The 14488-nt window shown below is 40.8% G+C and overlaps 1 protein-coding gene across 10 annotated transcripts in view; it reads right to left on the bottom strand.

The window, feature by feature from the left end:
* Window positions 1-5122: 5122 nt before the first annotated feature.
* Window positions 5123-14488, bottom strand: part of LOC106732738 (tumor protein p53-inducible nuclear protein 1) — a 61002-nt gene continuing 51636 nt past the window's right edge. For 9 of the 10 annotated variants that reach the window (XM_075920351.1, XM_075920350.1, XM_075920352.1 and 6 more), the window contains one exon: window positions 5123-8820. In XM_075920351.1, coding sequence (XP_075776466.1) covers window positions 8571-8820 — 250 coding nt within the window. In that variant the 3' untranslated portion in view covers window positions 5123-8570. Of the gene's footprint in view, window positions 8821-12497; window positions 12532-14488 lie in introns of all 10 variants that reach the window. The other variant, XM_075920358.1, reaches the window with a different exon arrangement.

The following is a 14488-nucleotide window of genomic DNA, read 5'->3' as shown; positions in this document are numbered from 1 at the left end:
AACAGCTTAGGCCCTCTGCTCTAGACAATAGGGTGATAAAACTACCAGCGCTGAGTCTATTTTGGCACTCCTACCACTGAAATGTCACTATTGTTGGACAACAGTGGGAGATTTTCACATTACCTCCAGCTCTATTTAAACTAGGGGAAATGTCAAAAAATGTCCCATGGACGTTAGCAAGACTGGGAGCCTGAGATACTCCCTTTAGCATAGAGGTATCATACCAGTAGCTTATGCATTGGGAAGCAGGGTAAGATACAGCTTATCCCAATGCAGTGCATCTATATTAGGGGCTCCAGAGCAACTATATGATGCAAAATATATAGCGGAGAGAGGCAAGCAGGGCTGCTGGAACAATTTTTATAGTAGGGGTGCTGAGAGTCATTGAACTAATCTGTAAACCCTGAACATGATTGCAACCACTTCAAGCTAGGTGCTGCTGCTAAAGCCCCAGCATCTCAAGTTCTAGTACCCTTGAGCCCTGGCATAAGTTAGTTGTTTATTGCTGCTATTTTTTCTAACCCCATGGCATAACTGAAAGTATTATAAAGCCTGATGGCAGTCAGTGGTCCAGATTCTTTTTAAAACACATTTTTCAAAACTAGTCCCTGTTGCTAATATGGGTTCAGCTTTGCTAGCTGCTGCAGGCCTTTTAACAACGTTGTGAAGACCTGATCTGAGCAGGTTTAAGTAAAATGATTAAATTGGTGGCAATAGTCCTTACCTATTCTGCTCTAGGACTCCCACTGCCGCTTAATTTTTGTGGGACTGAACTATTGTTAGCAATAACAGAAACATTTTAGGGAATGTGCTTGGTATGGACAGGTCCCAGGATAGACCCAACTCAGTGTATCATAAGCATGTTTGGCACCACAGTACAAAAGCTCAGGGAACAGTAAAGGTATGGTATTGCCAAATGATGGAATGGGAAAAAAAAAGATTACTACCAGTAATCCACTCTCTGTGGCTGCTTCTCTCAAGAGGACCATGGAATTGTTGAGACGGTCTCTGCTTCACTGGCCCCTGTGGCTGCTGTTCTCATTGGCTATGTCTACCCAGCAGCGTTATTTCAGAACAACAGAATAACATAGTCTGTGTCTACACAGCAAGCAGTTATTTCGACATAGTGTTGAAATAATGTTGAGTTGGAGGAGTGAGGAGTGAGGGAAGTCGGAGGAAGAGTGCTCTAACTTGGACTTCCGGCTGTGTAGATAGTGCCAAAAGCTGAAATAAGCTATTTTAACTTAAGCTACATAATTGATGTAGCTCAAGTTGCATGCTTTATTTTGGCTGTAGACATGCTTTGTAGATGTACCCATAATGGTTAGGTGGATTGTTGAGCTGGCCTCTGCTCCCAAAGATTTACTCTCTGCTTCCCTCTCTTGGACCAGGAGGAAGGTTGTTGAGTAGCTCTCCTATTCACCATGCTCCCCACCCCCAGCTATCTTATGACTAACATAAAGGAATTTCCTCAGCTCTCCTGATCCTGCCATAACATGGCTAGGTAACTACCACATTAGGCCAAGTGCATACTGTAGATAGGGCCTTACAGAGGTGGGATAAGATGATGTCCTACTCTTAATCAACATACTGGCTGACTATCACAACCAAGTTTTATTTACTCACCGGTTTTCAGCCTGTGTTCAGTCTCCTCTATTCTGAAAAACTTAATTGTGTTACAAACATGGTATTACAAACATGTCCCAGCATGACTTTTTCACATACACACTTGCATGTGCCATTGAATAACGTGTGAAAAAAGTGGATGGCTGTTTCTTGTGTTATGAATATGCACTAAAATTGCACTCTAAGAAAGTGCACACTGCACAGCTAAATAAGAACATATAATTATTAGGGATCCATTAGTTTTAACTATTGATGAGATATAATGTAAATAATATAATGGCGATTAAAGCTATATCAATAGCTGTGGATTTGTCTACACAGAAACATGACATTGGTATAAAGTTAATTTAAATAGATACAATTATGAACACCTTTGTTCTGGTATAGGAGGGCTTTACCTGCTTAGTTTATGTTGCTTTGGAAGGGGGTTAAGCCAAAGTGAAACAAACCAACCAACACAAATCTACTACTTTTATTCCAGAAAGTGTCCACAGGGGGAGCTATATCAGTATAGCTATAAAAGTTTTACTAGATGGGTATAATTATACAGGCATAACTGGCAAAATTTTCCCTATAGACAGGCTTCATTATATAGCTCCTTGTTTTCCAAAACTCATGACTCTCTAAGTTTGTTTGTTTTTCCTTTTAGGAACAAAACATTTAACATTGTACTCTCAGCAAATGTGTGATTCCTCCCCCGGAAAAGCAGTTTGGCCATTGTTGAGTTACTTGGAGAAAACAAGCACACCCTGATTCTTCTCATACATAAGATTTATACAATCACAGAGCTTTTTGAAGTTTACACTTGGTTGAACAATACAAAGAGTAAAACATACCTGTTTGTAGGAATGCTCATATTAGGCCAGAGCAGTGGGCCAGCTAGTCACTATCCCATCTCTGAAAAGGACGAGTCCCAGTAATCCAGCAGACAGTGCAGGAATCCCCGTAATTCCAGAGAGGTTGCTGCCTTTCCTGGGAATGGGTTAACAGTGAGCGTCGTCTCTATAGAGTTAATCCAAGTTACTTTCCTTGAGTTTACCTATATCAAGTGCAAGTGGCTACACTGTGAAAACATCACACTGGTTGTCTTCACAGATGATGCACTCATACATGTATAGTGATAGAAATGTAGCCGTGTTAGTTCTGTGTTTTGTTTCAGCTACACCGGACTATGTAGCACTTTAAAGACTAACAAGATGGTTTATTAGGTGATGAGCTTTCGTGGGTCAGACCCATTTCCTCAGATCAAATAGTAGAAGAAAACTGTCACAACCATATATACCAAAGGATACAATTAAAAAAATGATCTTAGTGAACAATCCATTAAGATCATTTTTTTGTATTGTATCCTTTGGTATATATGGTTGTGACAATTTTCTTCCACTATTTGATCTGAGGAAGTGGGTCTGACCCACGAAAGCTCATCACCTAATAAACCATCTTGTTAGTCTTGATAGTCCTGGTTTTTGTTTCATGCATGTATGGCACTCTGGGATGAATCCTATCAGGATTTTTCCCACTACAGTAAGTTGAGCAGCTCTTTTTTCCCCCCTCCTCAGGGAATTAGAGGAAAAATTGTCTGTTCTTTCTGGGCATACAGGAGGAAGGCATTAGAAAACTAGTAGCACTCTCAAGTAGGGCAAGCTTGGCTTCAAGCTACCGAGCTGTGGTGTTAGCAGCAGAAAAATTGGCTGGGCCATCAAGGGTACAGAGGTAAAGTGCAACTGAATAAAATGCCAATACGAGACAAGGGCTTGTGGGTGGGAATAGGACACAAGTTAACAACAACACTCACATTTACATTAGCTTTGAATCCCTATAGTGTAATAAACTTTTATGATTGATTTCAGTGAATATGTACTGTAGGTTGAAGAGTGCCTTTAGGTATCAGAATATAGAAATTGGATTAATTTTACAGGCAGTTGGGGGTCACTCTACCTTAGATTAACAGGTTGCCAGTTAACTCAAGGTAAAGGTTAGTGGGGTCACTCCTCACTTATAGGGCACAGTGAGTCCATGAAGTGCCACACTTGCTTTCACAAAAGGTGTGAAATACCTTAATTTTACATAATAAGTCTAGTGAAGACACCCTTACAAAGGAAGCATATCATTTACCTTTGCATCCCTGACAACCCCTCTTCAAATGAAGAACTTGGGAGTCCTGCATCACTTTAAAGACTAACAGATTAATTTGGGCATAAGATTTCATGGGCAAAGACCCACTTCATCAGATGCATACAAGGTCTTTGCCCATGAAAGCTTATGCCCAAAAACATCTACCTTTAAGGCACCACAGGATTCCGCGTTGTTTTTGCAGCTACAGACTAACACAACTACACCTTGGAGACTCTTCAAATGTAATGTCTGGCTCTTACCTGCACATTGACTCTTCCCATTCCAGGGTCAACACGATTACATTATTTGCCCAGGCCCAGCCCCAGGGATGTTAAATTTTGATTAATTGGCTAATCGAGTAGCTGAAATTTGCATTGACTATTCAATTAGTCAATAAGGGCACCGTCACCTTTGAAGTGTAGCAACAGCCCCAGGTCTGTTGCTACACTTCAAAGGTGAGAGCACCATGGGGAGCACAGGGCCAGCAGGGCACTCAAGTAGCCCCCACTGACCCCTTGCTCCCCACTGTGTTTGAAAGCGGCAGCACCGCATGGAGCCCAGGGTCAGCAGGGGAGTCCCCAGCTGGCCCCGGGCTGCACGTGGCATTTCAAAACAGTGGCACCATGTGGAGTCGAGGGTCTGGCCCCAGGCTCCATGCAGCGCTGCCACAATGAAGCACCCCATCCTCTTGCCCCACCCTTGCTGCCTCTATCGAAAGAGGCAGCAAGGGTGGGGAAGTGACTAGTCGACTAGTGTGTTGATTGGATAGAAGTGCTGTGGGCTCCTCGCAGGGCTGGGGCAGGGCAGAGGAAGCTTCACGCAGCACCCCCACTGCTCTGTTTGGCCTGGGGGCGGGGGAGTGCACAAAGCCTCCTCCACTCTCCCCCGCACCACGCGAGCAGTGTGCAGTGCTTCAAAGCACCATGTGCTCCTGGCAGGGCGGAAGGAGGCTGCCCCGCATCCAGGTCAATTAGTGAAGCCTTCTCCGCTCTGCCCCCATCATGCGCCATGCACTACTCGGAGGGCGGTGGTAGAGCGGCGAAGGCTTCGGGCACTGGATCCACCTGCTTGGCAGGCCAGATCTGACCCACGGAGGCCCTTTTGCCCACCCCTGAGTTAGAGACAATCGTGTAGCCACTAACATACAGAAAAAGAAATGGAACCTGTGATTGTTAGAATTGGAACTCTGCTTGCTCTTTGCCATTCCCACTTTGGATACCAGATGCAGTGACGGAAGAAGAGTAACATAGTCCATTATAATTATGTCCCCAGAACAGCGAGAGTTTTGAACTACAGTGTCATTTTGTAGTTACAATGTCCAAATTAGTGTTCAAACATTTGGAATTTAACCAGAATACGTCAAAAGACTCAGACAAGCCACTTTAATAATAGGCCAATTTTTATTGGTAGTTAAAATCATATTTGTTTCTTCATGAAGTGCAAGATGCACCATGAAACCAAAATACAGGAGGTTGTGTTCTTAAATACACATTGGTTAAGCAATGCTACTTTTTGGCGAAGTGCTGTATTTTGTTGTTGTTCAGCTTCTATCAAATTGCCTATTCAAACAAAGAGCCAGACAACCTTAATATCAAAAGAACTGCTACACATAGAGAAAGTGGCCCCAGAACGAAGCTGCCATATATGCATAGATTGATGTACAGTATTTATCTTCTCTGAAATCTCCCTTTTGAATGTTCAAGTTTGTGGTATAGAAGTTAAACCTAGAAGGCACAATTTTGTTTACAACACATCTGTCTATTGACTGATACATACAGAAACACAGTTTCAACAAAATTAATGAATCAGCATCTGAGACAGTGAAAGGCCTCCAGGTTTACAAGAAACAATATGTTTTACTACTGTTCAAAAACCATATAAAAGCCACACAACTTACATACTACTAGAGAACAACAACAAAAATCTGCCCAAGAACTCCAGGCACAAAACAGAACAAGTAACATAAATATGCAAGATAAAAATTAACCAAAAAGTCACTGATGAAGTACTGTATATATATATCATACAAAATAGCCTGGTTTCCAATAGTAAGAATTGAGAGGCACAGCTTTTGTGCAACAAAACAATTTATATCCTGAAAGATATAGAATTTTCATCACTAGAAAGATATCCAGTAATATAGTATAAAAGGATTAGTATCTCCCAGTTTTTAGGAGCAGTCTAAAATTGCATTTACTTGCCAACTAAACAAAGGAGGCTCCAATTCTAATGCTTGGGAGCCATGCACTCTTTCCACCTCCCCCTAAAAAGTTAAAGGATTACAAAACCCTTTCAATTCAAAGAGGTGGAGATTCTATCTTCCTTCATTTAACTTTAGGAAAATCAAAGTGGAAGGAAAGTAGCTATTTAGGAAGAGAAAAATTAAAACAAGGAATCTCCTGAGCTGCAAAATGTGAGTATGTGCACTTGTATATGGAGGAAGCAGATGAAAGAAGGACAAAAGGAAAAAGCTGAAATGAAAAGGAATTATACCAGAAGAGAAGTTAAGATCTTAGCGAACAAATGAGAGAAATTCTAGGAATCAGAGATTGGTGAAGCTACAAAATTATTCTTGTATAAATAATTGAGCTTTAGGCCAGGAAAAGATCACTGTATAAACTCGATATGCATCACTAAAAAAAGAAGAGTTAAGAACATCAACAAAAATCCTCTACATTCTGAATTGGCTTTAAGCACTTAGACTCATGCATAATCACTTAAAAGCAAAACCTATATATTCCATATCACTGGAAGTTTTAAAGAACAAGTTAAACTAAACACTTTCAGGGATGACCTAGATATATGTGGGTCCAGCCTAAGCACAGGGGGCTAGACTATATGACCTCCAGGCATTACTAGGAATATACCCCAGTAAGATGATAGGAATACAAACAAACGCAATACAGATAGGACTACATTTACAGATCTACAGAGTAGTTAAACTATTAACTAAAACCAGAAAACATGGAAGTATTTGAAGGGAATTGGAGACAGACAGCTATTTGCTACAGGATTAGGAAGATGACTTTCCACGGGCGTTTTACCTGCATCTATTATAGGCAGTGCTACTCATAATGAAAAATTACTGTAAGGCATTAGGTAAACATCTGGCCATATATCAAAGAACATTTCATAAGTTTGAAATAATTCTTAAGCATTATTGGTCTCATCTAATCACAAAAATTCAAGTCACCCATATACACGTCTTATAGTGTTGAGGCTTTTCTACGTTTCAGCTGGGAAGACATTGTTGAATGTGACCAACATTTATGCGCCTTAGCAACAAATGCAGGAGAAGCAGTGATTGCAGATGAAACACTGGAAACTAAAGAGGAAGAATAAAACTCCACTATTCTCCTCTCTTTCTCCCCCCCGCCCCCAATTCCCCAATTTACTCAATTCACAGGAAGGATCTGTTATGGTTGATTTTGTAGTGTGGCTGCCTAGAAGTACCTGCACTGTTAAATTGGGTACCTTTCAAGGCATGTTTTCTTCCAGAAGGTCATGCAAGATTTACAAAAATTAAGATGTTTAAAGTTCTGTATTTTTCCCCACTAGTCAATTAACATCCAATTATTCTTCTGTTTTTATGCTGCACGAGCAATGTAACGTCTACTAGCAATGTAGCTCTGCATCTACAATTTTATATAGTCTTCTAGTACTGCTTAATTCTGGAAGACCAGTAGTGTCATAATGTATTGACATAATGTTATGTCTTTCATTGTTTCTCAGACTTCCTTCTCTCATTGGGAAAAAGTTAGGAGGGGTGAAAATCTGGAAACAGGTTTTCTGTCCAGTAGTTTGCAAGTGGTTCAAATTAATCATTTGAAATTAATTAATTTGAAATTAATTGATCAACTTGAGGCTGTAATCAGCAGCTTGGAAGCCCATCCATACTCACCATCCCCCAGAATACGTTCTACAGAAGGTGTAGTTATGGATGGACCTGTTGTAGAAGACAATCACTGTAGCCCTTTCTTCTTGGCTCAGACTACAGATACTTACCCAAACTTTATTTAGTTTATGTAATGGACCTTTAAAAAAAAGGGGGGGGGAGGGGAAGGGGAAGAACAGGGCAGAGGGAAGAATAAAAGAGTGTAGGCTGTATGAATTGAAATACTGATGGACTCTCTGGGTTAAATGTCTATATTAAGCCATAAGTCTACTTTTCATTTCACGCCATGTAAGGCACAGTGTTATCTCTTATCAGCTGGACATTTAACTCTCTTGTTCTGCTTATATGAAATATTTGACAACTCTAATTGAACTTACATATGTTTAATGTAAGTAGATAAAATCTAAATTGAAATTAGAGTTATCCTTCTTTCACTAAGAATTTAGTGATTCCTACTTCAAGTCCATTGGCAAGTATAGCCTTTTAATGCTTATGTTAAGAGTATATCTGTGCACATGGTATATACAAACATACAAAACTGTCAAAATTACTGGCTATTCAAATGTATGGCTGATCCCAATAATTTTGTAACTTCATTCTGATTAAACAAGAGATATGACTGAAGAATGCATGTTCCACCTTTGTTAGAGCTTTCTTTTAAAACCCATCCATACGTCAAACTGTAGTTAAAAACCATCACTCTCACACACTCATTTTCAAGACACTGAAATATTTAAGATAACCATTTAGGACCTATAAAGGCATGTTGTGATACACTATATGTAAATACAGTTTCAAACTAATGTAACACTAGTCACAAATGTGTTCAAATGATTGATGATCAGCTTCAGGCTGACCATACCTTCATTATCTACACACTGAAACAAGAGAAAGCTAAGAATAATTAACCGACAGGATTAAAACCTCAATGCCTTCAGTAATTGTACTGACGCTGACAAGGCTGGTGAACAAACAATCCATTGTGCTTGATTTGCCGTGAGTGGCAATCCCTGGTAAGATTTTGGCGACGGAGGCTGTTTCTGTTGAGATGGTGTCTTTCACTGTGTTCTTTTACCCACTGGCTCGGCCGAAAACTCTTGGTTCGTTTAAAAAAACTTGAATGAGCAGCAAGAGTGGCGACGTAGCAATGAATATGCTGCCCCATTTCATTTCGTGCTTCCATTCTAAAATTGAACATATACAGGTTACAGTTCATACAGTTAAACTTCTCTAGATCTGAAAGTGCTATTAAGAGAATGTATTTTCTTTCAGCTGAATGAATATAGATAGGCTTGGAAGGATTAGTTTTGTATCACTAAATATCACTAGACATTAATTACATCACACACACACTAGGGATATTAGATAGCATGTGATTAAATAGTTGTGTAACTGCATGAAATTTCAGTGGTTACCTGACTATTTGATAGTCCTAGGGGCATAGGGGGTGGCAGCCAGTGCACTCCAAGCACCACTCCCAGGGAGCCCCATGCCACCTCTCATAGGGTGGCAGGCCGGAGCTGGTCTGCAATGGGAGCCAGTTTAAAAACCAGCAGCAGCCTCTGTCCGGAGAGAGCTTGGACCCACTGTGGACAGGAGCAGCTGTTGTGGACCAGCCTCTGTCCATGGCAGGCCCAGGCTTGCCGCAGACAGAGGCTGCTTTACGGCAGCCTGCCCTGCCCCACCCCCTATGCTGTTGCCTATAACAGGGGGGTACGGAAGATGGAACCACATAACTAGTGCTCAGGGAAATTTACTTTTAAGCCAGCTCCCCCCAGGACTGGCTCCTGCCCGCTCCTTGCTGCCACAGCAAGGAGGACAGGTGAGTCTGCGGAGCTGGCATGCATGGGGAGCCTGCTTGAAAGCCAGCTTCCCACGCATATCAGCTTCCACCTGCCCCCCCCCCTTTACCCTCTGTGCTGCTGCCTATCAGAGGCAGCAGAGCAGGACAGAGAAGCATGCTGATCCAGTGCTCATAGGGAGCTGGCTTAAAAGCTGGCTCCCCATGGGCACTGGCTCCCACCTGACAGAAGCAACAAGAGGGGTGGAAGTGTGTGTAGTCAACAAGATTAACCAATAAGCCAAGGCTTATCAGACAATCATGTAGTAAACTACATGCTGACATCCCTAGCACACACAGACTGAAAAAATATCTCTGATGATAAGAATAGAAATGTACAGATAGGCAAAGCAAGTAAAATGTTGCTTGGAAAATTGAGAGCTTACTTCAGGATATTTACTGGATAGACTTTGACATGCGATTTTGACAATTTGTATTTTAAATTATTATAATACTTTGACTCTTTGGATAGCAGTGCGTAATGCCATTAGATTATTGTCTGATGTTCCCAGTCCCTAGCCCTCTCACCCCTAACAATCTCCTGCAACTGGGAGAATTCAATTAGATAAAAATAAAAAAGCCCTTAAAATAAACTGCTATCATCCAAAATTATTAAAAACATTCAAACTCTGCCAAGCCTAAATGTAGAGGTTTACACACATCACTTCACTGGGTGACCCTATCCTACCATACTAGGCATGAAGTTCTCTCCTGTAGTTTCAGAATGTTTTAGGGAGTGAGTTGATAATAGGTCTGTTTTCTGTACCTCACCTTCTCTGTAATGACTATGCTATGTTGCCTTTTTTATTTCTGATTCAATATTTAATCTTTGGGGGCATAATGTGCTTTCCAGCTTGCTAGTCTACATGAACTAATGGCATAATGCCCAAAAGATCATATAATATATTAAATACAGAAAGCAGCATGTACTTCAGTTTCCTCTAAGGAATAAGTAAATATTTACTAGATGTTATGGTGAAAGGTCATCTTGCACACTGATAGTTTGGGCTCTGTGAAAATAAAGGGCCCTAATAAAAGACAGTTTGGATTTTACTACCTGGCTGGCAACCCAAACATGGTGTTCAGAGATAAGACCTCGAAAGTTAGACTACTTATGCCAGTGAAGTCAAACCAGCTGTGTGAAATGTGTAGCAGATATTAAAGATCTTTCTTCAGCCTATCCTTTTGATTCCCTCATGCCTCTTCAAGTCAGACTACTGTAGTCACATCCCATCACACAGTATGGAGGATGCATCACACAGTATGTAAGGGTGGGAGAATGCATCAGAAAAGTGTCTTTCTTTCCACCCCTACAGCCTGAAGGACAGTGTTTGAGGGTGGTTGCTGTATTTTTACAAAGTTTTGTAACACACAAGCTTTCTAAGAACCTCTCCAATAAGGTAGCCTTATGCGTGGGACATTATTTGTACAGCAGGCTCTCTTCTGGGACACAAAGTGGTTATATGCAACTTTTAAGAATCATCCAAAAAGGGTGGTGGTCAAAAGTTTGGAAGTGCATGCCTTCCCTATACTCAAGGCACAGGAAAATGGGACCCTCAGGAAGTCAGTTATAACAAATTTAGCCCTATATGGCTCTAATTGTTCCAACTAGTGGAACGACCTTACACCAATGGAAAAATCTGTCTAGTCTAGTAGAACATCCTGCCATGCCCCTGGTCTGTCTCCTATCCTCCATGCCAGCAGCGCTTGTGTGTGTTGGAGCAGATTCCCCGGCTTCCCTTAACCGCCTACCAGTAAAGAGTTGCAGCCAAAATACATTCTTTTTGTGCTGATCTGGTGGCACAAAGTGAATGGATTGAAGGAAATGGCCCCAAGATGAATTTTGCTGAATTTCTATCCCAGCATTATATCCCTTTATGGATTATTGAAACTGACAAAGAGCCAGTCAGCATAATGTCCAACTTAATGTTCTGACCTTCACTCACCCTAATTATTTCACACTGTAATTTAGGGATGTTAAGTAGTAATTAATTTGCTAGTTGAGTAATCAATGGAATTTCCATTGACTACTCAATAAGCACTTCTGCGTTCCGCCTTTAAAATGTGCATTTCAAAGTTGGAATTCTTCGTGCATCCCAGGGCCAGAGGGAAGTCCCGCTGATTTCAGGCTCCACGCAAGTGCTTCCGCTTTGAAATGCACAAGAGCTCGCAGCGGGGCTCTCGTACATTTCAAAGGCGGAACAGGGAAGTGTACAAGAGCCCCCAGCATTTGTTTATTGGATAGCTGACTAGTCCTTTACATCCCTACTGGAATTGCTCTTATATTTTCCTTTTATACAGATCAACTGAACAGGCATGTAGTTTCCTGTAATGATTGTACTACCACTGGCCAGATATGACTGTATTAAGCCAGTTTTAGAAGCAACATGTCAGAGCTGAAACTTTGAATTAAGACAGTACTAAGGGAATTTCTGGCTCAAGCACAGTTATGGTAGCACAAATACAACCACTACAACAATAAAACCATAACAGATTGAGCAATGGTAGGCTAATTGTTTATGCCTTGAGCATGTCTTTGACTCATGTCATCAGCCAAAGAAATGCATTAATAGCTTATTAATACAGATGTGGATTTCATATTGTCCATCGCCATAAGCCAGTGTATGTATTAGTGAGCCACTGATGTACTCGGATACCCAGCCACCTACCCACCTTGCCTGGTTTCCTGATGGAAGGGGAATGTAAACATAGCAGGAGATGGAGTTAGTTGACCTGTGCTCTGAAATTCATATGGATATTTGCTTCAGTGGAGATGGACTCCAAGTAAAAGCTCACAAGACTTGAACCCTAAAGATTCTTAACCAATAGTCAACATTTGTAAAAGCCACTCATGTACTTAGCAGTATATTTTGCTCGTGATAAAGAATCAATTAGAATTGACCAGGAATCTTAAGTTGAAACTGAGGTTAGTCTTAAAAAGGGTAGTTTTGATCCACAAGTCTAGTTACAAAGCAAACTGAACAAACAAAAAGAGTACTGTCCCAAAGCAGTAGTACTTACTGTGCCAGTGTGACTTAAGCAGCTTTTCCTGGCCCTACAATGTTAAATGGCCAACCATTAAACAAACAACTAGAGACTTCAAGACAACAGTTCACTGTATTGTCAGCTTAGTTGAACAATTATATCCTCTCTCAGTTACTAAATTTCCTCTCAACTTTAAACTTTTAGAGAGTGTCAGTCACAATTTGTTCTCCAAAATAACTATCTTATACATGAAATTATGACAAATATTTAGCCCAGGTCCTCAGAAGAAGGCTTTTAGGCACCTAATTGCCATTAAGTTTCATAAATATTCAATAGCAATACTTGGGCCACATCCTCAGCTGAATGCACAATTCCATTGAATTCAGAGGAATGATATTGATTTACATCAAGTGAGTATCTCATCCTTTAATTTGATTATATATTTAAAGTAGCACTGCATTATAAAAAGGTGCCAGATGTAGTTCTGAAATAGTTTACACCAGTATCCCTAAATTTTTCAAGGCCATCACAAGAATTCCATATCTGACTTTGAGGAAAAGGAGAAGGCACCAGACCCATCTACTCTGTACTGACACTCAAATTCTCATTCAAATTTCACCATCTTCATTTTGCAACCATTACTGTTAAATTGTTGTTCCTCACTACATTCTTATAAACTAGTCTTTCCTGTTTTCATTGTGTCCCAATGCATGGGGACAGTATTAGGGGCACCTTACAGTTGTGAAATTTCTTCAGAGCCCAATTTTCAGAGGTGCTGGGTACCCATGGCTCCCACTGACTTTAACTAGAGTGGTGGTACTCAGGATCTCCCAAACAGACCCTTGATCCCAAGAGCACAGCGCTTCAGTGTCTGCCCCATGCTTGTTAGCCACTGCCTCATGTCACTTTCCAAAACAAAATGAAAGAAAATGGGTGAATTTTATTTTAAGTCTTGCTAACCATGTATGAGAATGAGGCTGCCACTGAAGTCAGCAGTAATTACTTGCATATTGCTACACATAAAACCAATCTTACCATAAGATGATCCTTGGTCATTCTTATTACAGAGGATGAACTCTAGAAGCAGGCCAATTTGTCCAGGCCTTCTGAACAAGGTCCGCAGGAATTACATTAGTATTTCTCAGAATGTGAGCATATGGGGAAAATACTTGGGGTCATAATGGAAATATTTTTGCTACATCAACATTTTTGCTTCCTCTACTAGGCAAATATTGCATTATAGGTTTGTGTCTCTGGCCATTCTGCCTGGTCACCTCCTTAGGATTCAGACCCTAGTGGAAGAATAGTTTCTGACTTTAACAAGAAAATAATATTGTTTATTGGTGACTTTCCGAACCCAAACATCTATACAGCAGTTAAAATAGCCCCTTCACCTGAGCCCTATCTATTGGCATTGATCAGCTATGGGTTTTTAACTGCAGTGTAGGTGTACCCCCAGACTTCCTGTGACTTGATCTTAGATAAATCACACATTCTTCCCTGTCCCCAGTTCTTAGTCTCTGCAATGGAGACAGTACTTCCTCCACTCAGAGAGTGGTTGTGAGGACATCACTAGTGTTTGCGAAGCACTTTAGATACTACAGGGGTGGGGGCCAAGTACCTTTTATCATTTTTATTGCTCTCTTTTGGTTTAGAAATCTGATCTATAAAGAAAAATTTAAAAACGGTGCGTGTTTAGTCTTAAGAAAAGATGACTGAAGGGAGACCTGAATACAGTCTTCAAATACCTTAAGTGCTGTTATAAAGAGGAGGGTGTGCCTTTGTTCTTCGGTACATACTGAAGGTAGGACAAGTAGTAATGGGCTTAATCTGAAGCACAGTAATGTTAGGTTACCTATTAGAAATTTTTCCTAACTATAAACTAGTTAAGCACTGGACTAGGTTTCCAAGAGAGACTGTGAAAACCCCGTCACAGGAGATTTTTAAGAAGAGGTTAAACAAACACCTGCTGGAGATAGTTTAGGTATTTGGTCTTGCTTCAACATTGGAGACTACGTTAGATGCAT

This window comes from Pelodiscus sinensis, chromosome 2 (assembly GCF_049634645.1).
Source record: "Pelodiscus sinensis isolate JC-2024 chromosome 2, ASM4963464v1, whole genome shotgun sequence".
Taxonomy (NCBI): domain Eukaryota; kingdom Metazoa; phylum Chordata; order Testudines; family Trionychidae; genus Pelodiscus; species Pelodiscus sinensis.
Note: the sequence above shows the minus strand (reverse complement) of the source record. Positions and strands in the feature narration are given on the sequence as shown.